Source organism: Ursus arctos, unplaced genomic scaffold, assembly GCF_023065955.2.
Source record: "Ursus arctos isolate Adak ecotype North America unplaced genomic scaffold, UrsArc2.0 scaffold_11, whole genome shotgun sequence".
Lineage (NCBI taxonomy): Eukaryota > Metazoa > Chordata > Mammalia > Carnivora > Ursidae > Ursus > Ursus arctos.
The window spans coordinates 9,725,373-9,747,912 of record NW_026622775.1 but is presented as its reverse complement, the minus strand read 5'-3'; the positions used below and the strand labels follow the sequence as shown (position 1 = coordinate 9,747,912).

The window sequence follows — 22,540 nt, the reverse complement described above, 5'->3', positions numbered from 1 at the left end:
CTCATTCAGTGCGAGCATGAACTAGCAGTAAAACGGTTAGGCTCTGGGTATCTAGGGAGATAGAAACCAAGAGCAGTAGTAATCTAAGACCCTGGAAGTAAACCTTACATGTATATACAAACGCAGATAGTATAAATAAAAAAGGAAAAGCAATTTTTACTACATGCTTATACAGATCCTGTCTTTAGTATGTCTCCGTATTTCTTTTAAATCTAACTAATCTTTCACTAGGACCAGATCTACTGGTAAAAGAAAAATTGTCAGTTTTAGGACTGCTTTTACATATAATTCAACTTCACATGGGAGCCACTCAGCCTCCATGTACTGAGAATGTAAACTATCTGCTTCTTAGCAGTTATCTAGGAAAACGCTGCCTCCCACTTTCTTGGTTCTTTTTGCATTACATTACATTGACCCACACGATCAAGAAGCTGGCTGCAGAGAGCAGATCACGAAGAGCCCTGCTAAGCCCTTGGCAGAGGAGTCGCACCATCATTACTGAGAAATCACTATGAAACAGACTTCTTACCAACCTCTCTCTCTCTCTCCTCAAGACCATGTGTTTCTCTTTATTCCATAATTCGTGTTTCACGTATAGACTCTGTGTCTGTACCGTCAGGAATTCATCCAACACATGCTTATTGAGCATCTACTACGTGTAAGGTAAGGCTCGTCGCTCTAGAGAATACACAGAATGAAACAGTGTTTTCTCTCAAAGTCAGTGAAGGGTTTCCTTGCTATTCTGGTTCATTAGTATATATTTCAGAATGTGTTTTAAGACAGACTGCTACAGTAAGTCATACTTTGTTCTGATGATTTGTTCAGGAACTCTTTACCATTGGTGTTTATGTTGAACTACACATTCCAATTTTTTCACCCTTCTCATAAGTCTAATATGTCTGGTCTATAAGTTAGATAGATAAATAAAGACATAATTATTATGGTGTATATAATCATACCAAGTAGCTGCTGGATTTCATAAAAGCAAAGCATAAATAGCATTATTCAAAAGTGCTCACACACTTATAGAATTGATAAATCATTGATAGTAAATCAGTTCTTTTCTCACACGTGTTTATTTATGAGATATCTATAATTCATGGTATGGTATCAATAAAAAGTAACCAACTTAACAAAGGTTGCAAACAGTTAACATATAAAAAATGAGTCAATAGCCCCTAACTCTAATCTTCCTTTTCCTTTAGAGACAGAAAAATTTTTTTAGATGAAGGATTTGTATCTCTTACTATTGTGTGATTTTTTTAAATTAAGAATTGTATTTATTGATATTGGGTCAATATCAGCGACATTGTTCCTTTTGGTGAGGAATAAATATAATCAAAGTTACACCATCTCTGGGACACCTGGGGCTCAGTTGGTTAAGCATCTGACTCTTGATTTCAGCTCAAGTCATGATCTCAGGGTTGTGAGATCGAGCCCCATGTTAGGCTCTGCATTGGGCATGCAGCCTGGTTAAGATTCTCTCCTTCTCCCTCTGCCCTTCCTTTCTTTCTCTCCCTTAAAAAAAACAAACAAAAAGGATACACCAGCTCCAATATGATTGGTCAATTTGATGATTCTAAATATTGATTGAATTTGTGTTAAATATGAAATACTGTGTTAGTTGATTGGGGGTGTAAATGAAAACTAGAAACAGAAAACAGAACTATTTCTTAGAAAACTATATAATTTTGAAGACATAAGAACATAAATATACACAATACATTTGTAAGTCTGACAATTTTGCATAGCATCATAGAGTTATTCCTAGGTAGTTCTTAGTAAATGATAAAATTAATCAGAAAAGGCTTCAGAGAGTTCACAAATTTTTGTTATTGCTCTTGTCATTTGTATGTTTAGCAATTTTAACATATATTATCAAAATAGCTTATTACAAACATATTTAAATGACATTGAAGAGTAAATATTTACTAAAAGAATCCCATTTTATCAAGTGGATTATATGGTTTCTTTTGACTGCAAATAAAGTTGCAAGCATTTCTCATTAACAAAAGTGCCATGTATTCTAAAATGTGTTTAAAAAGGAAAACAAGAAATAGAAAGCAGAAGAGCAGTTAAGTTCAAGAGGGAATTATTCAGATACATGAGATTTTGAGAACAGTTGATTTATTGAAGCATATCTGATAAACTTTGCCGTGATAAACCATGTCCACGAGACTGCAAATGGTTAAGTAGAGATAAAGTGCGTAATACTGTCTGAGTCCCTTTCCCTGGCGGTTATCTCTTCTTTCCATATTCATATTTATAATGATAAATAGAGCAGCTGTAAGCATTATCATCATGTTCTTTAAATAAAATGAATTTAATTTTACAAAAAAATATGAGCATAACCGGCACTAATTAAGTGTTTTGTAGCCCACTCATCACAGGCCTACAGAGTCAGGATAGATGAGTATTAAGTGTCTGTCATTGTTATATATTCTCAAAATTCAGGTACTTTTTTGTGTTTCTAAGCATGCCTTCTTATTTAGTGTATTTCACTTTTAAAAAGTAAGTCAACTGTTATTTTTCTATAGATTTTTAATTCACACTTTTTTATTACTACAAATTCAACTAAAACATGAATAATGATGATCTTCACATCTATTTAGTTCCCTTTGGTTCTTTATGTAAATTTTCATTAGCACCAACTACCATATATGTGAAGCTGCTTTGTCACCTAATTAAAAAGTGCAATATGAGTATCTATCAGTGGACAGCATGGTAAGAACAACACAGAATGTGTCTGTGCTCCTTCACTGGAAGCGCATTCTTTCCAAGCTGCTAAATGTGAGAATATATGCTGAGGACACACATGCAACTCTATCCCTTGAGTTTATCCTCCTCAGTGTAGTCCCGAGTGTGTAAGATTCTTAAAAGTGTTCTCACGGGTTCCTGTTAATTCATACCCCTTCTCTGTTTGGGGAGAATAATTACTATGAAGCATGGAAAAGTAGGATTTCCTTTTTTTCTATTTTTTTAACTCTCATTATAGAAACCAAAACCACAACATGGAGGCATTTAGAAGGTCAGATTCTTGCACATTCGTTAATCGATGCTTTTAAGCTCTCAAGCTGTCAGGTTAGCTCAGCCTCAATCTTCACTCAGTCACTCCAGACTCTCACTATCAACAAACATGCCAAGCGTGATGTGGATTCCTGCTTGCCCGTATGACCAAGGGAATGCTCAAAGAGCTGCAGTGTCTCTCTCTCTCCATGCCAGTATCCCCAGGATTAAAGAAGCAGGGAAGAAAATCACAGGGTGCTAACCTTAGGAAGTTAGCACCTTTGTTCACTCTAGCTGTGAAATCATCCAACTGCAGCTTAGAAATGATGAGATTTGAACATCTGTCACATAAACAAATCACAAGGTCTAGTGAAATACACCCTATAGATTCTGCTATTATATACCTGTTGAAGAAATAAATGAATTCTGACACAGAGAATTAGAGATTGTAAGAGCAGGAGAAGAAGTTAAGGACATCTAGCCCAACCTTTTCATTTTAGAGAAGACACAGGTGACACCCAACGAAGTGAAATATCTTGTTCTAAGTCACTTGGATTCTTAGGGACAAAGTCAGGAGTACAGCTCATGTTCTCTTATTCCTACTCCAGTGTAGGTCCGACCACACCAAGATGGTGGTTTTACGTTTGGAAAAATAAATCTACTTCTATCATCGACTCTCTGTGGGTTGAAATTTCAGGCATACCTTGTTACTTTAGAAGAATCTGGCGGTGTATTCAGTGTGAATTTATTTGACCTATACTTTTGAAGTACCTACATAATAGAAAGGTCTTTGCTTTCACAGAACTTACAAACCATAATAACTCCTGGTTATGTGAACAAAATGACATTATGAATTTGTTTTCATATTTATTCCTCTCTTTGCCACTCTCTACCTTATTTATGACTCTGTTCTTGCACTTACCATATGGTCTTACAGACACTTATGCCTGTCATACAACAGCTCATGCAAACCTTAAGGGGTGACGCTATGTTTATTCATGTTTGTAACCTAGAACCTAGCATAGTACCATAGTTGCCGTCATTAAAATCACATGAATGAATAAGCAAAAGCAGAGGTGGGTGTGTGGGCACAGAGAACAGTCAAAGTGGCACAGTTGTTTCTTAGAGAACAGTAGGGATCCAGTGGGAAATAACCTTGAAAAGCATATATAAGGCAGCTGGGAAATCTTTGAAAGCTACCAGGGTCCTCTGGATTTAATAGACAGCAAGGAGCAACTATGTGTAGGTTCTGAAGATGAGACTAAAGTAATTTAAAAAAGAAAAAGTTGACCAGTAAAGATTACACAAGAAGCTTTTTGCAGGACATGTAAGAACAGGGAGGGACAGAAGTTAGGACAATAATGTAGTCATGAGAGAGGGAAACCCTGAGTAGCTTCATGGTTGGGAAAAAAGTGAGACCTTTAAAGAAGTGTGGTAGAAATTGTTTGTGGGTGAGACACAGAGAAGAAAGGAAAACTGATCTGCAAGTAATCACCCCACAGCTGGGGAAATAAGAGCTCTGTAATTTCATATTTTTCCTTTCCATTTATTCACCTTTTAGCCTTTCAGGTGAAATAGCCAGAATAGTTTCTCATTGCTTCATAGATGGCACAGTAGAGTCATAGACATCATTATCATCTTAACATATTTTTTCCTAATCATAGTTTGAATTTATGTATTTGTTACATTTATCTTCCTAATTCAGACTAGTATTTAAACCCTTCAGGAATCCAAATACGTAGGTAATTCCTCATGATTTTAATTTTTTTAATATTTGTTTTATTCACTGAGAGATAGAGAGAGAGAGAACATGAATGCAGAGGGTGGAGCAGAGGGAGGGGAGAAGCAGACTCCCCCTGAGCAGGGAGATCGCACAGAGTTCGATCTCAGGACCCTGGGATCATGACCTCAGTCTAAGGCAGATGCTTAACTGACTGAGCCACCCAGATGCCCTTAATTTTTTAAATTGACGCTGAAGCACTTCCCTATTTGGTTATACAAGGCTGTCAGACATTCTGACATCCAGAAATGGTGACGTAAGTCATGGATTTTCCCTTTCCTGTCAATTTGTCGCACTATGATCTTGTCAAGTGTCAAATTTCCCACACAAATAACTTAATGAGGTTTTGTAATAGAAAAACTACTGCAGATAGTGCCATAAAACTAGAATATAAAATAAAATAAAAGGTTATATATACTTTCATCCTTTCTGAATCAAAATCATCATAAAACATGGATTTTTGCAGAACTGATCCAAATATAACAACAACAAAAAAAACCCTGAATTTGTGTGTGTGTGTGTGTGCCCTACAGATATGTCTGATAACTTAAATGTTGTACTGTGAGTGAATACACTATATTAGACCAAACTATTAACAAGAGTTTTAAAATACAGTTTTTCTTAATTGAGTTGGCTATCTAGATTCTCTGACAGGATATTCGTAAAACCATAAATAATAATATAAGGTACTATCTGCAGGAATGTGCAGTCATCTTTTTAAATATACTCAGAGCTTCAGAGTAAACCTGTCATCTCCTGGGGTCAATTTTACTATGACACTATTTCATAGGAAAATGCCAACAGTAGCAATTTATTTAAATCAGCATGGATATAATATGGTGACAACAGCACAGATGTTTAGGGTAAATCAGAGGTCCTTTGTGCTTAAAGCAGCTTTCGTGGAGCTGTTACCCAAGACCCACACGAAACCACAGGCCCTTTTCTACCTATGCCCACCCACAGAAGTGGGCATTTATGCTTCTCCGTATTCAGACCACTTTAGGAGGAAAGTTTGAGAAAGAATCAGACTATGAAGGTCCACAGGAGCTCTGTGGAGAGAGCATTCATTATAAATCAGTGCACTCAGAAAGGAAAGGCTTTTCCAAGGAGTTGATGGACTAGCTGGTTTTTACAGAGCATGCAGGGTGGAGCCAAGCTTTGTAAAGTTGGAATGTGTCTCAGAGTTGCTCATAAGGAACTGCCGGTTGAAACACTGAGAATAAACATCCGTAGCCTATTCAAATTCCTCATCAGTGTATGTGGATTGTATTAGGCTTAAATGACGTTGAGACACAAAAAATTGAAAGTCACCCGCCTGTGTAAAACAGATCGGAAAAGGATTTTGTTTTAAAGACACGTACATGGCAAAACTCAGGAACCTGAAGGACTTTTGAAACAACACAACCAGATAGGGAGGAAGAAGTATAATTTCGAAAGAAAAACAAATACACCTATCATAGCATTCTCCTTTAAACAGTGAGGTCAGAACAGCAGAAGGCAAGCAGAGCGGAAATGAAGAGGAAACCAATAACCTCTGAAACGATCATAATTAACAAAATAATCCTACCATGAGCACTGGGCGTTTTTAAGGTTTCAGCTATTAAAGTCTAGCTATGTCCCAGTTATCTGCAATAGGCACATGACTTGCGAGGGGATAATCAATCTAACTGATAATTCCACAGTGTCCTTGTCAGTGAAGGATATGGAGAAGCAATGAGCAAAGCGGATTTTTAGTACAGAAAAGGCAACATAGGTTGGAATAACTAGATCTAATGAGAACAAAAGTTATTTTCATGTATTCTGTAAAAATATGCACTTCAGGATAAAGTAGTGTGATTTTTTTAAATATGTGTTTTTAGCTTGATTATGAATTTGAAAATTTTACTTAATTGGAGAGGAAAACCTGGGTTTTCATCAGAATTTACTCCCCTTTCTAAGTCTGGTCCATCACCTCAGGGAATCTTCTCTCCACCTTTTTCGTGCCTCCTTAAAAGTAAATCGGCCTCATCTCATCATATATTCCATGTATAAAACCACCTGCATCCCCTTTACCTGTGTGAGAGCTGAGTTACATGCATTTTTACTAGACTGGCACTGTCACCATAAGCTGCTTAAAGCATTTTTAACTGAAGTTGTTTTTAAGTTTCAGTATATCTGTAGTGCTAGATACTTAAAACAGTTAACTACTGTTTACGACAGTTTCAGATATTCAGGGAACAATCAGAGAATGAAAAGGGATATAATTGCTTTGTAATTTTCTGAATTTTGAAATTAAAATAATAGCAATGGAACAAAGTATGAAAATGCAAGCAAATTCTTTGCTTTTCCTTAAGAAGATCCTTTGACCTTCATAACCACTGCGAGACATTCTCTCTCTCTGTCTCATTCTCTCTCTCTCTCTCTCTTTCTGTCTCTCTCTCTGTCACACACACACACACACACACACACACACACACACATAATATTTAGCTGCAGAGACACCTGGGCTTTGGGTTCCAAATTTGAAACTAACTTGCTGTGTGACCTTCAGCAAGACCTAAATAAAACACCTTGCATCTCAGCCTCCTCAAGTGTAAAGAAGCGATAATGATATCTGTCTTGCCAGGTTGCTTTGAGGATTAGAAATAATCTATGCCAAGCAAGTGCCTGGAATATAGAAGGTGATCAATAAAGGTCAGATATTATGTTAGCTGTTATTCAAATAGTCGGACGATATGAGGAAAGTCAAAGTAGGAGAAAATCTAAACAAACATTTTCGGAGTATAAAATAGGAAATGCAAACATCTTGTTAATAAAGTTATGATTAAGAGACGCAAGGGGAAACATGCTGGAAAAGAGGTGAAAGAAGAAATACTGGGCATCTGGAAAGTCTTAAAATAGCATCACATGGAAGGAATGCAGTTCTAAAGACAGGCAACCTGCCTAGATGGAGGTGTACCCATGCCACCACCTGTAAAATACATACAGGGAAAGCTGACGTAGTGTAAGTTGCATTGTTAGTAATACAAGCATTCTGAACAGCAAGTATTGAAACAGCATCCAGGTAATTTTATTTGATAGTTTACTTCTGTTAGTATAATTTCTTGGGAGAGAACAACCAGAAGTAACTAGCACCTTTATCTACCAGGACAGGGCATGTTTACCCATGTTCTGTATGTTACAGAAAACTCTTTTCATGTCTTCTGTCGCAATTGCCCATTTCTGTGAATGATTTATTTCACCAGTTTTGCATGCAGAAGTTTGAATGGCAAAGGCATGTGTACTACAATAAAGAAAATAAGTGGCCTAGTTGAACTTAGAGAACCAGAAAGATCTCACAAAAGACACTTTCAGCAGTGGCCCTGAATAATTGATCAGTTTGCTCACCTACTTTTGCAAAGCATGAAGAAACCATTTGCGCAAATGAATTGAGCACCTAATCTGAGATTTGTTCTTCAGTGGGATATGTGTGGGGAAACTTGATAAGTGTAGGTCATGGGAACTGCTTTTTTATTGTTTAATATATAAAATACAGTTGAAAAATAAAGTTCTTTACAAAGGAAGCAGTTGAATAATATGAGGAAAATAATGTTTAAGATATAAAGTGATGACTTCAGGAAATAGCGAAAACTAGCTTCTGGGGCCACCGTGAAAAAAATCACTGGAGATTACAGACATTTTATTTTTGTGGGAGTTTTGCAAGTAAAATATCTCCATAGTTCATATTACTTTAGTTTTCAAACATATATCAAAATCTGTCTATGCCTATCCCTAAAGGTTTGCTGTGCATGTCTAAAGTCAGTTATTCAGTCATTCAGACTATATTTATCAAGCACTGTCATGTATTATATTAGACAAACAGAGGTCTTCTCTTCAGAGAACTTACATTCTAGCTGAGATAGAATTATTGTAAATATAAATGTGTTATATTATATATATGTAATATAAAATTGCTGTAAGCACATACATGAATAGAATCACTTCAGGTACTGAAATACAAAGAAGAAAATATAACCAGAAGCTATCGCAGAAAGACAGGAGTGGGAGGAAGTGCTTTGGCTCTGGTCAGCAGGGAAGGCCTCTTGCAGGGGGTGATATTTCAGTAGAGACTTGAGTGATGACAAGTGCTAAAACAATAAACTGGATGAGTTGCAGGAGCCAGACAGCAAGCATATTCAAAAATAAATTGTGTTGGGATTATATAGGGGTCTTTAGGTCTGGTAGGGCAATCTAAATTATCAAGTTTGCCTGAAGAAACACCAAGCTATTTCCCTATTAAATAAGTCATACGTCCCAGAAATCCAGTCACCAAACTGTGAATCTGTCCTAAGAAGGGGCAACCATCTTAGGTGCTAGAGTTCTGAGAGTGGGCTGGGAAGTCGGCTCTTAGGAAGGATATCTATCATAAACCAGCCCATTAGCAACAGTAACTTCTTTCTTTTGCTTCAAATGACGAACTAATCTAGAAGAAGAAAAAAAAAAAAAGGCCAACACGGGATCACGTAATAATCACTCTCTTTTATGGAGAACAATTTAATCATCTTAAATATATTACTCCTTTAATACTCTCAATAACCATGTGAGGTACATACCATCAATCATTATTTTCTGGGTAAGGAACTGAGGCCCAGAGAATTTAGGAAAATTCCATAAAACAGAGGCAGTCTCCCTCCTGAGCTCACACTCTTATCAACTGGGCTATGTTACCTCTCTAAAATAAATAAGGAAAGTTTATGGGACATATTAGTTTACACTAGAATAATTGGTGAAATTTTTATTAGATTGGTAAAAAAGAAATAAGAGCATTCCACAGAAAGATATTGTTCAAATAAACTTTGAAGAATCAGGTGCAGACATGAGTATATCTATAATAGTGAATACAGTATAACTGAAACATCAGGTTGGTTTTGGCAAATTTTTTTTTGTCTTTCTAATTGAAGTATAGCGGCACAATGTTACATTAATTTCAGGTATACAACATAGTGAGTCCACAAGTCTATACATTATGCTAAGCTCACCACAAGGGTAGTACTGTCATCATACACTATGATAATACCATTGACTATTCCCTATGCTGTATCCTTTATTCCTGTGACTTAGTCATTCCATAACTGCAAACCTGTACTTCCGACTCCCTTTCACACATTTTTCCCACTATGCCAGCCCTCTCCCCTCTGGCAATCATCGGTTCATTCTCTGTATTTATGGGTCTGTTTCTGCTTTTTTGTTTGTTCATTTTATTTTTTCGATTCCACATATAAGCAAAATCACATGGTATTTGTCTTCCTCTGACTTACTTCACTCAGCATAATACCTCTAGGTCTATCCATGTTGGCACAAATGCCAAGATCTCATTCTTTCTTGTGGCTCAGTAATATTCCATTGTACATATATGCCACATACTCTCTATGCATTCGTCTACCGATGGACACTTGGGTTGCTTCCATATCTTGACTACTGTGAATAATGCTGCAATAAACATAGAGGTGCATAGATCTTTTCAAATTAGTGTTTGTGTTTTCTTTGGGTAAATACCCAGTGGTGGAGTTAGTGGATCATGCGGTATTTCTATTCTTCCTTTTTTGAGGACCCTCTATACTGTTTTCCACAGTGGCTGTACCAATTTACATTCCCACATTCCTGCCAACAGCGCCCGAGGGATCTTTTTTCTCCACATCCTCACCAATATTTCTTATTTCTTGTCTTTGATTCTAGCCATTCTCACAGGTGTAAGTTGGTATCTCATTGTGTCTTGATTTGCGTTTCCCTGATGATGAGTGATGTTGAGCACCTTTTCATGTGTCTGATGGCCACCTGTATGTCTTCTTTGGAAAAATGTCTGTTCAAGCCCTCTGCCCAATTTTTAATCAGATTGTTTTTTGGGTTTGTTTGTTTGTTTTTTTGGTGTTGAGTTGTATAAGTTCTTTACATGTTTTGAATATAAACCCATTACCATATATATCATTTGCATATATCTTCTCCCATTCAGTAGGTTGCCTTTTCATTTTGTTGATGGTTTCCTTTGCTGTGCAAAGAAAGGCTTTTTATTTTGGTGTAGTCCTATTAATTTACTTTTGCTTTTGTTTCCCTTGCCTGAGAGGATATATCTAGAAAAATGTTGCTAAAGCCAAAGAGATTACTGCCTGTTTTCTTCTAGGAATTTTATGGTTTCAGGGCTCATATTAGGTTCTTGATCCATTTTGAGTTTATTTTTGTGTATGGTGTTGGCAATTGTTTGTTCAGAACGGTGCTACTCAAAGTGCAGTCCATGGATGGGTTTGAATTGTTTGTTGCTGATTTATCATGAGAGAGGAAGCTTGTGCCAACATGTAAACCAGCTATATCACTGAGCATGTTGGCTGCTTCCCCTGGAATTTTGGGGTTTTTTTTTCTTATAGCACGATGTTCTTATTGAAGTAAGCAGTTCAATAATTCACATTCTGACACAAGTCCCTTACCTTCTCATAGACAAATGCTTTGAAACACATTGAGTTAGAGTACCAGCAATGTTGCTGTAATGATGACATTCCAAACAGTAAATTGGCTAAATAAAATACATACATATTTCTCACTCATACAACTGTCTAAAAATGGGCAGGCCATTTAAGAGAGTTAGACAGCTTGGTTCCACATGGTCATTCAGGGCCCCAGCTGTTCAACAACTCTGAGTCCAAGGCACATCCTATAATTGGGACCATTTTGCAACTGGCAGTCAGTAGGAAAGGGGAAATCCAAGGAGAGTGGTTTTATCCTTAAGAAGATATTTAACATCATTTTGGCTTTCTTTCCTTTGGACTGAAATGATTCATATGAAGAAAGTTTGATTCAAAAGAGACTGTGAAATACAGTCTCTAGCAGGAAACTTACAGGCTACACAAAATAGGGAATGTTCTCTAACTGAAGGAAGAGAAGGAGACTAGATAGTTTACCCTTCTCTGCCTCAGTGAAAAATATGGTTAGAGAGTTAAACTGAAGCTAGACTATTGAGCATTTGAGATTGAATACTAAATAAAATTATGGCAGAAAATAAAGACACTGGCAAAAATAAAATAAAATTTCAGTTATTATGCAAAATAAATTAAAAATGTGAAGTTTATTGGCTTGTAATTAACTCCTTTTATCACAATTTCTACAGATGAATTCATAGAGAAACCCAAGATGTATAGCTTAACATTTTCCAAGGCAAATTCTCACATAGTGCACTTGTCTTTATATATTATTGGTCTTTTTATATTGCACTCCACTCTTGTTCCAATGGAAGCTGGGGATGGAAAATGCATTAGGATCAAGTCTGAGATAAGAAATTTGGTCCCAAATGATTTATTAAAGAGATGCTCTCAAGAAAAACCTATAAGGGAAAAAGTAAAACAGGAAAGAGAAGAGGAAACAGCTTATATGAATAGAAAAGGCAAATCCATATTCCGAATATGTGTGAGCAGGGGTCAGAATGGTCAGTGCCCTTTTCAAAATGGAAATGTCCAATAAAATCAATTTTCTACTAAGTGGCAGATAGTGCTATTTCTGGGATTTAGAACTGGTCTCCGTTACTGACAAATCAAATATTCAACCGTGGCTATAACTAGAGCAGACTTAGGAGAAGGAGGCCCATGAATGGCCTCCATCTTGCTATTGTGGCTACTCCATGACTTCAGCAATGGGTTGGCTAAGGACAGAGGTTAGGGGACATGTGGGAATATTGGGAACTGGCTGAATCATTCTGTCCACTTGGTTGTTTAGCACTTCTACATTTAATATCCTCTGGTGTACATTAATGTGTAGTACAAGTTCATCACACTTTTTGATCACTATCATGGGTCCATCCACATGACCTTTTCCCAGAACTTATTAGCCCTAATATTCCCATGCTGCTGCTTTAAGTCCCTTGGCTAATCCATTCACCACTACCTATTCATCTGTTATATTCTTATGTTGCCTTATTAGTCTATCCACAAAAAAGTAGATGACCCCGAACATTGCCCAGAACTCTGTTAATTGGAAGTTTTCCCTTAATTACTGGTTTTTAGGAACCTCTCCAAATGGGGCTGTAGTGCAGCAGCGGTCCACCTTAGCCTTCTGCCAACATATGAATCAACCTATCCACAAACCAAGCTTGAGTTTCCCCTTCTTCATCAGCAGATTTTAGGGGGCCTTCCATGAAACTCTAGGAATAAGCTGACATAAAGATATTGGTGGAACAGTGATAGGTGACATAAGGGTCGGGGCCACTCATTTATAAGCTTACTTGTAGCCTTTGGATCAGCTTGAGATCAATCCCAGACATACCACTCTCATCTTACAATGAACTGCTACTGGGTACAACCCAATACTCAGCTTATGATGTCTAATCATGGCCACACAACCACTTTGAAAATTCATGACAAACACTATCTCTTCTAGTAACATACCAGAAGTAGATACCAGTCTGAATGATCTGCTAGAGGTGACACACCCTGCTGCAGAACCTCGGGGGTGTACTTTGTGATTCTCTTCTGGAGCTGGACCAAAACTCTATTTGGTGTCTTTTATACCATAGATGCCATAGTACCATAGGTCTGCCCAGATGTATGAGCCAAGTGGAAGGTCTGGTCTTATCTCTTGCAGGACTCTTTCTTGTTCTGGGTTCCACTCAAAACACAATTTTCTGCAGCATCTTGTCAATGACTCAGAGCAGTATTCCCTAGCACAATAAAATGCTGCTTCCTAAATCCAAAGTGGCCTATCAAGCCCTGTGCTTCTGTCTTAGTAGTAGGAGTCGCAAATAACAAAAACAGACCTTTACTTTGGTGGGAATGTCTCGGCATGCTCCACACCACTGGACCTTGAAAAATCACCAAAGGTGGTAGGCCCCCAAAACTTTGCTGGCTTTTCTTCCACCCTCTGGAATGCATGTGTCTTCCCAAGGCAGCCAGAATACTTGATACTTGTTACCTAACATGTACAATTAACATCACATCATTGGTATAGTAGACCAAAGTTAAGTTCTGTGGAATGTCAAGATGACCCAGGCCCTTTCAGTCTATATAATGACTCTGAGGACAAGCAGCTTTGAAAATTATTTTTGAGAAAAAATTAAAATATTAGTTTGAGAAAAAATATATTTAAATAATATTTTTCTCTTCCTTTAGTGCTTTTTGTCCTCTTAAAAAAAAAAGCTTCAAAGCAAGAAGGGAGGAGACTAAACAAATTAAATAATGAGAATTCAAATGAACTAGAGGGTTTAATTTGGCATTCTTTAATTGAACTTTGGAAGTTCAACTGTGGTAAGCATTTCTTGATGGATCTCCTATTTTTAATTAGATAAATTTATATTCTGTGCTGGAATGTGATGTTGAGAAGTCTATGATTTTGCAGCACCTGTATTTGGCAAAATGGTCAAAAGTGTCATAATTAAAGGCAACTTATCTAACAAGTTTTATCTAGAAAAATATTCATCAAAGAAAGATACTCTAAATGGAAAATAACTGAAATATTTGGTCTCTAATATTTAGGAATTTCAATATGAAAAAAAGTTAGAATTGGAAATAATAGAAACACATTTCCTTTAACATAATTTACTCTTGCTTACTTCCACTCTATAAAGAAAATATTTCCCCAGTTAAAAATATAGTGATCTATAGAAAAGAGTCCATTGAAAGTACCAACATTTTCAAATTTATTAATCATGAGTGGAACTTTGAAAAAGATTGCAGTCAGTTTTATGGGAAAGTAGAACATAATAGGATCATACTGAAAACAATCATTCTTTAGTAGAACTTTGCGGACATGATATTAGAAAAAGATGTGGCTAAAGAACAGATTAAAGTACATAAATATGAACCATAAATGATTAGTCATCTTATGTCATTTTTAATATTTGGATAATAAATATAAAATTATAATTATTTCAATGCCTAACATATGGTTTTAGACAGAATTTTATTTATGAAAATGATTTTAATATATTATTTAGATTAACTATAATAAAACCAATTTGTCAGTCAATAAATATTTTTAAAATTGTATTATTTTCACTTAATGGCCCTTTCAATTCTCAAAAGTGTCATGATTTAGGTAATAAACGTGGGTCACTCAAATGAAATGGAAGGAGAATGGAATGGATATTGTTGGGTCTGGCATTTCCTCACTACATCTATACAGCAATTATATAAATACAATTTAAAATATTGTTAAAAGCTCAGAAGGGAGGTACAGGCTAGAAATGTTAATCTACTTCCCATCAGCTTATAGGGTATAGACAAACATTAGGATTTGCTGGATCAGCACAGAACAGCACATAACGTGAAAAAGAAAGGAAAAGTTGGCCAAGTCTGGAGTTCAAGGATGGCCCTTCCGCCTCTAGGGAAAAAAAAATAGGAACAATTAGGGCAGAGCTCAGATATCTGAGAAAATATGGTCAAACGAGGTTAAGACAAGCGAAGGCTCAGATATACAAACGTGCAATGTAAAACCAGAGACGGAGTGGAATCGCAGCAGTTCAAAGGCAGCCAAGTTTCAGCAGAGGCCGACAGCAAGATCAGCTTGATGCTGAGCTCTAGCCTTGGAGCTAGGAAAAGAAGGAAGGTGCCATTTTATAAGGAAACAGTTTGGAAAGCAGAGAACCAGAACCAGAACAGGGTCTAACTTCTAATTCTAGGGTATCGCGCAAGAATTTGATCCCGTCCTTTGAACAATTTTTACATTACACGGCCAGAGATTCATTCCACAGTAAGATTTATCGTTCTTCCTTCCTGCAGAATCCATGTGATGATAAACGGCACAAAGACATTTGGTCCAGAGAGAAAACTTGTGACCACTTGCCAAAATTCCTTGTCATCGGACCACAAAAAACAGGTAGGAATAGCCAACTGTGCCATCTGATTCTTTTTTTATTTTATTTTTTTATTTTTTCCTTTTTGTCATGAAACATGTTGCCATACAGTATAAATGGATTAGGTCTCGCTTTGTGAAATATCTAGACATCTACTCAAGTTCATTATTTGAATTGTTCTTCATTCCTATGGACCATCTTTGTGCTATGATCCGCGAAGGGGCCCTAACGCTGCCTATTAATTAGACTTGAGGACGAAATTTTAACTACAGATTTTAAAGCTGTTCAACAGATGTCAAATTTTTGACAACTTTGTGTTAATGTACCACAGTTGCAGTATCTGATTTTTAATCCTTACTTTTTTGTAGCTTTGCCTAATTATGTCCTAAATTAAGTTTGAAAGCAAGCACTTGGCTTGATTTATACAATTTTACACTGTATATCAGCCTTGAATTGATTTTTTTCAGAGCCATTGCCATCATTACTTTCAAATATTCTACATGTGTGATTTGTTTTTTTAAAATAATTACTAAGTATAAATATGGTTTGGACTTATTATCTGATACACCTGAGGTTCATCAGGCATTTTTCCCTTAGTATTTTCTCATATGCTGAAGGACAAGTATATAAGACTGCAGTAAAAGAGAGTGAAAGTATTTCACCAATGAGATGACACTTTCAATTAGAATATTTTATACTTTCTTCAGCATATGACAGTTTTATACACTTTGCTCATGTCCTGATTAATTAAAGTTTTTATTGAGTTGCTGTATTTTGAATTCACTACTTTGACTAGAAGCATTTTCATCAGTGAGTGCACAAACCATAACACAAAACAAACCGTCACAATAAATAAGCCTGGCCCAGATGAAGATATTTGTAATACAAGCAAGTAGATCATTTTAAAGGTTGTGGGCAAAATTTCCAGACTATTAGATATTGGTTGTTGAAATCTTTTCTTCCTCCAGGAATATAAATTGTATTACAACAGTAAGTTACACGTGGGCAGGGAGGGGAAAAAAATCAGCACATATTTTCGGATATATCACTTGTGTTGTTGTTGTTTAAAATGTGCATTAATTTCTACCAACTCCCTTATAGCAGGGCTAGCTCTGGAAAGACTACTAAAGAAATAAAACATTCTTGTGTTGTAAAATTATGCTAAGAATTTAATTTAAGGATATATCTTTTATCATTTGTCATTGAATATTATTACTTCTTAGTTCTGCTAGAAAACTACAGGTTAGTAAGTATAAATCTAGTTTTCCTCCTTGTTGTTTGTATTTATAAAGACAATAACTTACACCTTTAGATTTTAATATTTGACCTACCAGTACGGAAATAACTAAGCTTTCAGCTGCTTTTGGCATCCCCAGGCAAACAAACAAACAAGTTAAAATAAAGGAATTGCATGCTAATAATATTTTATATGCTGTGAAAATGCTATTCTAATGTGAAAATGGTTGTGATAATTCTTAAAATCTGTTCAATCATAGAAGTCTAAAGTCTTCTTTTGTTCTCCTCATTGCTTTAGTTGGCAAAATTCCCACTGCTGTCAGAGCTGTAAATTTCCCGGAGGCAGCAAATGCTAAGAATTTGGTCTGCAATGCAAAGTTGTCTTTAAACAACTTAAACATGGCCTACACATCCCTTGCAATAAGCATGAGATATAAACGTAGTCCTCAAAGCCCTTTTTTCTCAATTGTTATGAAGTGTAAATGGAAGGAACTGATGTCCCTCTTCTGTGTTGCTGAATCCTGGAAGCAATTCCTTTCAGCTGGTGGTGGGGCAGTGCATGACGACAGGCAGAGAGCAGGGTGGGTCTGGGCTTTATGGCGCTCAAAGGTTAAATCTTAGTCCTGCTAGGATCCTTTGAACAGACAGGCATTTTTGTGATTCCGGATCAAATTTCGATATTACCAGGTTAGGAGGGGATTTCCAGAAGGGTTAAATTTTGCACAATCTATTTTTTTAAGATTTTATCTATTTATTTGAGGGAGAGAGAGCACAAGTGGGGAGAGGGGCAGAGAGTGAGGGAGAGGGAGAAACAGATGGCCCACTGAGCAGGGAGCCCGATGTGGGGCTCCATCCCAGGATCCCAGATCAGGAACTGAGCCAAAGGCAGATGCTTAACCCACTGAGCCACCCAGGTGCCCCTAGCACAATAATTCTAAAAGCATAACTTTTGGCCTTACCTCTCTCAGAAAATCAGTGTCCCCATTGTCCATATTATTTTCTCATGATTTGATTGGCTTACTCTGGTAAAACTAAAAGCAAAATTAATTGTATATAAAATAGAATGCAGTTTCTCTGAGAGTACTGCCACGGATGAGGTCTCTTTTACTTCCTCCACAAAATATTTATATCGAATACATTGGATAAAAATGAATGTCAGTAATAGATGAAAACAAAGGTTATAATAAAATAAATATACATTTTGGGGCAGTGAGCCCAGGTTTTATGACTGATTATATGAATATCAAGCCACATACCTACTGTCCCCAGTTGAAAAGGCTTTCTCCTTCCTGTCCTTTCTCCCACCTCCTCGAAGTCCCTCCTGCTTCTGGTGGCATGAAGGTGCTGTGGCTCAGAACATAAAGGGTTTGACTTTATGTAACTCAGGGGAGATCTGGGACAATTCTGTGACCATCAGGGTGATTAAACATTTGTACGTGTTACTGAGTGAGATTATAATGTATTTATTTCTCGATATTCAGCAATAGTTCAAAAATATTCCTTTATCTGTACCCTGGATCTATTCAGTCTCAACATCTCAGGGATATTAAACTATCAATATTCTCAGCTCTCTTATGTGTCTCAAATCTCTCTCTCTCTCTCTCACACACACACACACACACACACACACACACACACACTATTCTCGTCATCAGCTAAACATCTTTATGTAGGTCCCATCCTAAAAGGTATATAGAAAGAACCTTTCTGAATTCCCTGTTCCCTTCCAGATACTACTCTATAATACTCTAATTTGTTTCTTCTCCCTGGAACATTTTTGTTCCTCCTCTCATAGTTTCTCCTTTTTGAACTCCTGTTATTTTCAGGAGTGTTTCCGATCAGTTCTTGAGGACTCCATTGCTCCCCCTAATTTTATATCTGTGTTTTCCAATGTGTTTGAGACAGTCCTTTGGGCCTCTAATTCAGTTCCTAACCAGTTCTGATTCCTCTAATTTTTAAACTGAGTTTATATGATTTGATTCCATTTTTGTTAATTTTTATTTTATTTTTTAAAGATTTTATTTATTTGAGAGAGAGATAGAGAGAACACAAGCAGGGTGAGGGACAGAGGGAGAAGCAGACTCCCTGCTGAGCTGCGACCCGGACGTGGGGCTCAATCCTGGGACTCCCGGATCATGACCTGAGCAGAAGGCAGACACTTAACTGGCTGAGCTACCCAGGCACCCCCATTTTTGTTAATTTTTAAGAGTGGTTTTGGGGCGCTTTGGTGGCTCTGTTGGTTAAGTGTCTGACTTTTAGGGTTTTTTTGTTTGTTTGTTTGTTTGTTTTAAAGATTTTATTTATTTATTTGACAGAGATAGAGACAGCCAGCGAGAGAGGGAACACAAGCAGGGGGAGTGGGAGAGGAAGAAGCAGGTTCATAGCGGAGGAGCCTGATGTGGGGCTCGATCCCATAACGCTGGGATCACGCCCTGAGCCGAAGGCAGACGTTTAACCGCTGTGCCACCCAGGCGCCCCCTGACTTTCAGTTTTGGCTCAGGTCATGATCACAGGGTCATGAGATGGAGCCCTGGGAGGGCTCCATGCTCAGGGGGGAGTCTGGTTGAGATTCTCTCTCTCCCCCTTCCTCTGCCCCTACCCCTGTGCTCACTCGTGCTCTCTCTCTCTAAAACAAATGAATAAATCTTTAAAAACAAAAATAATTAAAAGTTGTTTAAAATTAGTAATTAAATTGTTAAGGGCATTTATTAATTTTACCCTCCCATTTCACTAGGAACCACCTATTCTGGATTCCTTCACCTTTCTTCAACCGAGGTGGTGGTTCCCTTAGATCTGTTATCATTTTCTTTTAACTACTCATGTCCCTATTCAGGCTTGGTGGTCCTGTAAAGCTGCGAGGATCTAATCAGGTGGCCATCTCATTAATACTTAAAGCACAGTAGCCTTTGCTCTTACGAGCTTAAGATATGTTGGAATAAAATACCAATTCTCTGATGATCTGCTCAGCTTCCAGATCCCGGGCTGCAATTGTAACTGTCCTGAAAGCACACCTGTGTAGCTCATCTCCAACTCTGCTAGGGGTGGGAAATCCAACAAACCGTCCTAGGTCCAATGTGTTATACAAAAGGGATCATCTTTTCCAGAAGGGAAATTTTGATTCATGAGAACTATGGAAACCCAGTCACTTCATGATTCTTTCTGCCGTGGCCCTCAGTGTTTGGCCCAACTCAAAAGGAAACAAGGGTCAGAGATGGCATCTGAGCCTTCTGTGATGTGTACGCTCCGTGGGTTCTATCAGCCAGTCTGCCCAGCCTAGTGCCTCAGTTATCAGATCAGATTGCCCCATTTTGCTAGGGTAGTACATTCAAGTGGCCATCTTTCCAGATTCCCGCCCTCCTCTTTCAACCTTACTGGGAACACATGTTTTTAAGGTACAAGCTGAGAAAACACTTCCTCCTGGAAGGTTTCACTGACTTCTCAAGTCTAAGTCACCCATTCTCTCATGTGTTAGGAAAGCACTCTGGTCTTTTCTCACTATGGAAACTGTCTCACATGTTGCAATTACCTGTTTACTTGACCCAAGTCCACACATACACTTTAAGTTAATCAAGGCCAGCAAATGAGTTTTTCTTATCAAGAGTTCTCACCAGGAAAAAAAAAAAAAAAAAAGATATCACCATGGACTTACACAGAGTAGCACCAGTCAGCATGTGTTGAATAGTTTGATTTAATTTAACTGATTTGAATATAATATTAAATGAGATCCACCAGGTTCAGGTATTGAGATGGATGTCATTGGTGCTTTAGCCACTCCCCTGACTCCATGAGAGAATTTGAACCACCAGTATCTGAAGTTCTCTCTCAGCTTAGAGCACAGTATCATCCCCTTCAGATGCCCAGTTTTGTCATATCTATGTACAACCACCTGTGTGGTTTTGCATTTTTTGTATGTTATACATCTCCTGTGGTACCTTATTTCACATTTTTCCTTCAAGTAAATGACTTTTCACCTCAAATAAAATAATTTAAAGCAGAAACTCTGTATCATCTATAAGCAGGAGAACAGTTATTGCATATCAAACAGAAAAAATGTAAAAAAAAAAAAGTACATCAAAGACAAAAATAACTGTATCATCAGTCTGCTTCACTTTGCCTACATACTAATATTAAATCAACTGTTTAGGTAAATAGAATCATGAAGACTAATAAAAGGATACTTAGATTGTTGCCACATGAATTGCACTTAATTGATTTTAAGGAAATCATTTTTTAAAAGGTTTTATTTATTTATTTGAGACACAGAGAGAGAGAGAGAGGGAGAGAGAGAATGAGCAGGAGGGCTGGGGGGAAAGACGAAGGGAGAGGGAGAAGCAGACTCCAGCTGAGCAGGGAGCCCAACATGGGGCTGGATCCCAGCACCCCTGGAATCATGACCTGAGCCAAAGGCAGATGCTTAATCAACTGAGCCACCCAAGTGTCCCTTAAGGAAAAAAATTGGTCTTCTGCATATTACTTTTTGAGCAAAAATTTTGCTGAAGTAGTATTCGTCTCTTCTTTTGTTGCCATATATAACCCTTTGCCTCCTTTTTGCTATAGGAACAACTGCACTTTATTTATTCCTTCTTATGCACCCTTCCATCATCAGCAATCTTCCCAGTCCCAAAACGTTTGAAGAAGTTCAATTCTTTAATGGCAACAACTACCACAAGGGAATTGATTGGTAAGGAAAATAACAAAAAATAAAGACCATTATTAACACATGCTCAATCACAGCAGAGCAATTATAGACATATGCATGGCATCTACATAATTACAGCATAAATTTGTTATGCTCAATTCTACTATAGTGAATTAGAAATTAATTTATAACGGCGATATGTTTAATCAGTGTTGCCTATAATTTGATTTGGACAGTGCAATAATGATCATATTTTTCTGGTAAATTAATATGATTGAATAAAGAAGATTATGAAATATTTTTGTCAGAATTATTCATAAAGATATTTAAAATTCTGCTTAAGCATATTATTATTTTACTGTGACTAGAATTTCTTTAACTACATAATTTGTCTTCACAAATGATGCTTGAGGAAACAAATGAAAAAGTTATTTTATACTGTGACATGTATCTTCATTAACCACATAGACTACAAAATGTTGTATTATAATATAAGCTGATAGTTGTCATACAAATAATAACATAGCATTTCCAAAACCATATTAATGCCAGCCGTGCACATGCATAAAAGGAATATTACTTTGCATTTAATAAATTATGAAAAATCTAAAAATCACAATATTTTCCCTAAACTGAAATAGAATAAACCTGATATTAGAACTGGTCTTTACTCTGGAGCTTCTTTCAAGCTTTATCCCAATTTTCTAAGAAAATATCGCTCTGATTCCAACTTCCAGTAATATAAGGCAAATCTCCTCCAAGGAGAATTCCCCTAAACGCATACCTCTGTAGTGTGTAACTTTATGTCAACACCACATATGAGCCTGTCCCCAAAAAGAGGCCTGTTCTGTTTAGACCCTGCTAGGGTTAGAGTAGGGGAGGGGCAATGCCAGTGAGCAGATCTGGCTTCCTATCACGTGTAGAGATGCACCCACTCTGCACCTAAGATATTACTATTCTACCTTACTTTAAAAAGACGAAATGAATTTTGGAAGTGCATGCAAGTTACTAAAAGCAGAACAGCAATTTTCTCTTATCTGCGAGCTCAAATGGAACACAAATTGTTAAGCAGGAATATAGATGAGACTTTTCA

The 22,540-nt window shown here is 37.1% G+C and overlaps 1 protein-coding gene across 1 annotated transcript in view; it reads left to right on the top strand.

Moving 5' to 3' along the window:
* Positions 1-22,540, top strand: part of NDST4 (N-deacetylase and N-sulfotransferase 4) — a 239,607-nt gene that overhangs the window by 202,696 nt on the left and 14,371 nt on the right. Inside the window, exons 7-8 of the mRNA XM_026499230.3 lie at positions 15,499-15,595; positions 21,366-21,489. Coding sequence (XP_026355015.2) covers positions 15,499-15,595; positions 21,366-21,489 — 221 coding nt within the window. The remainder of the gene's footprint in view (positions 1-15,498; positions 15,596-21,365; positions 21,490-22,540) is intronic.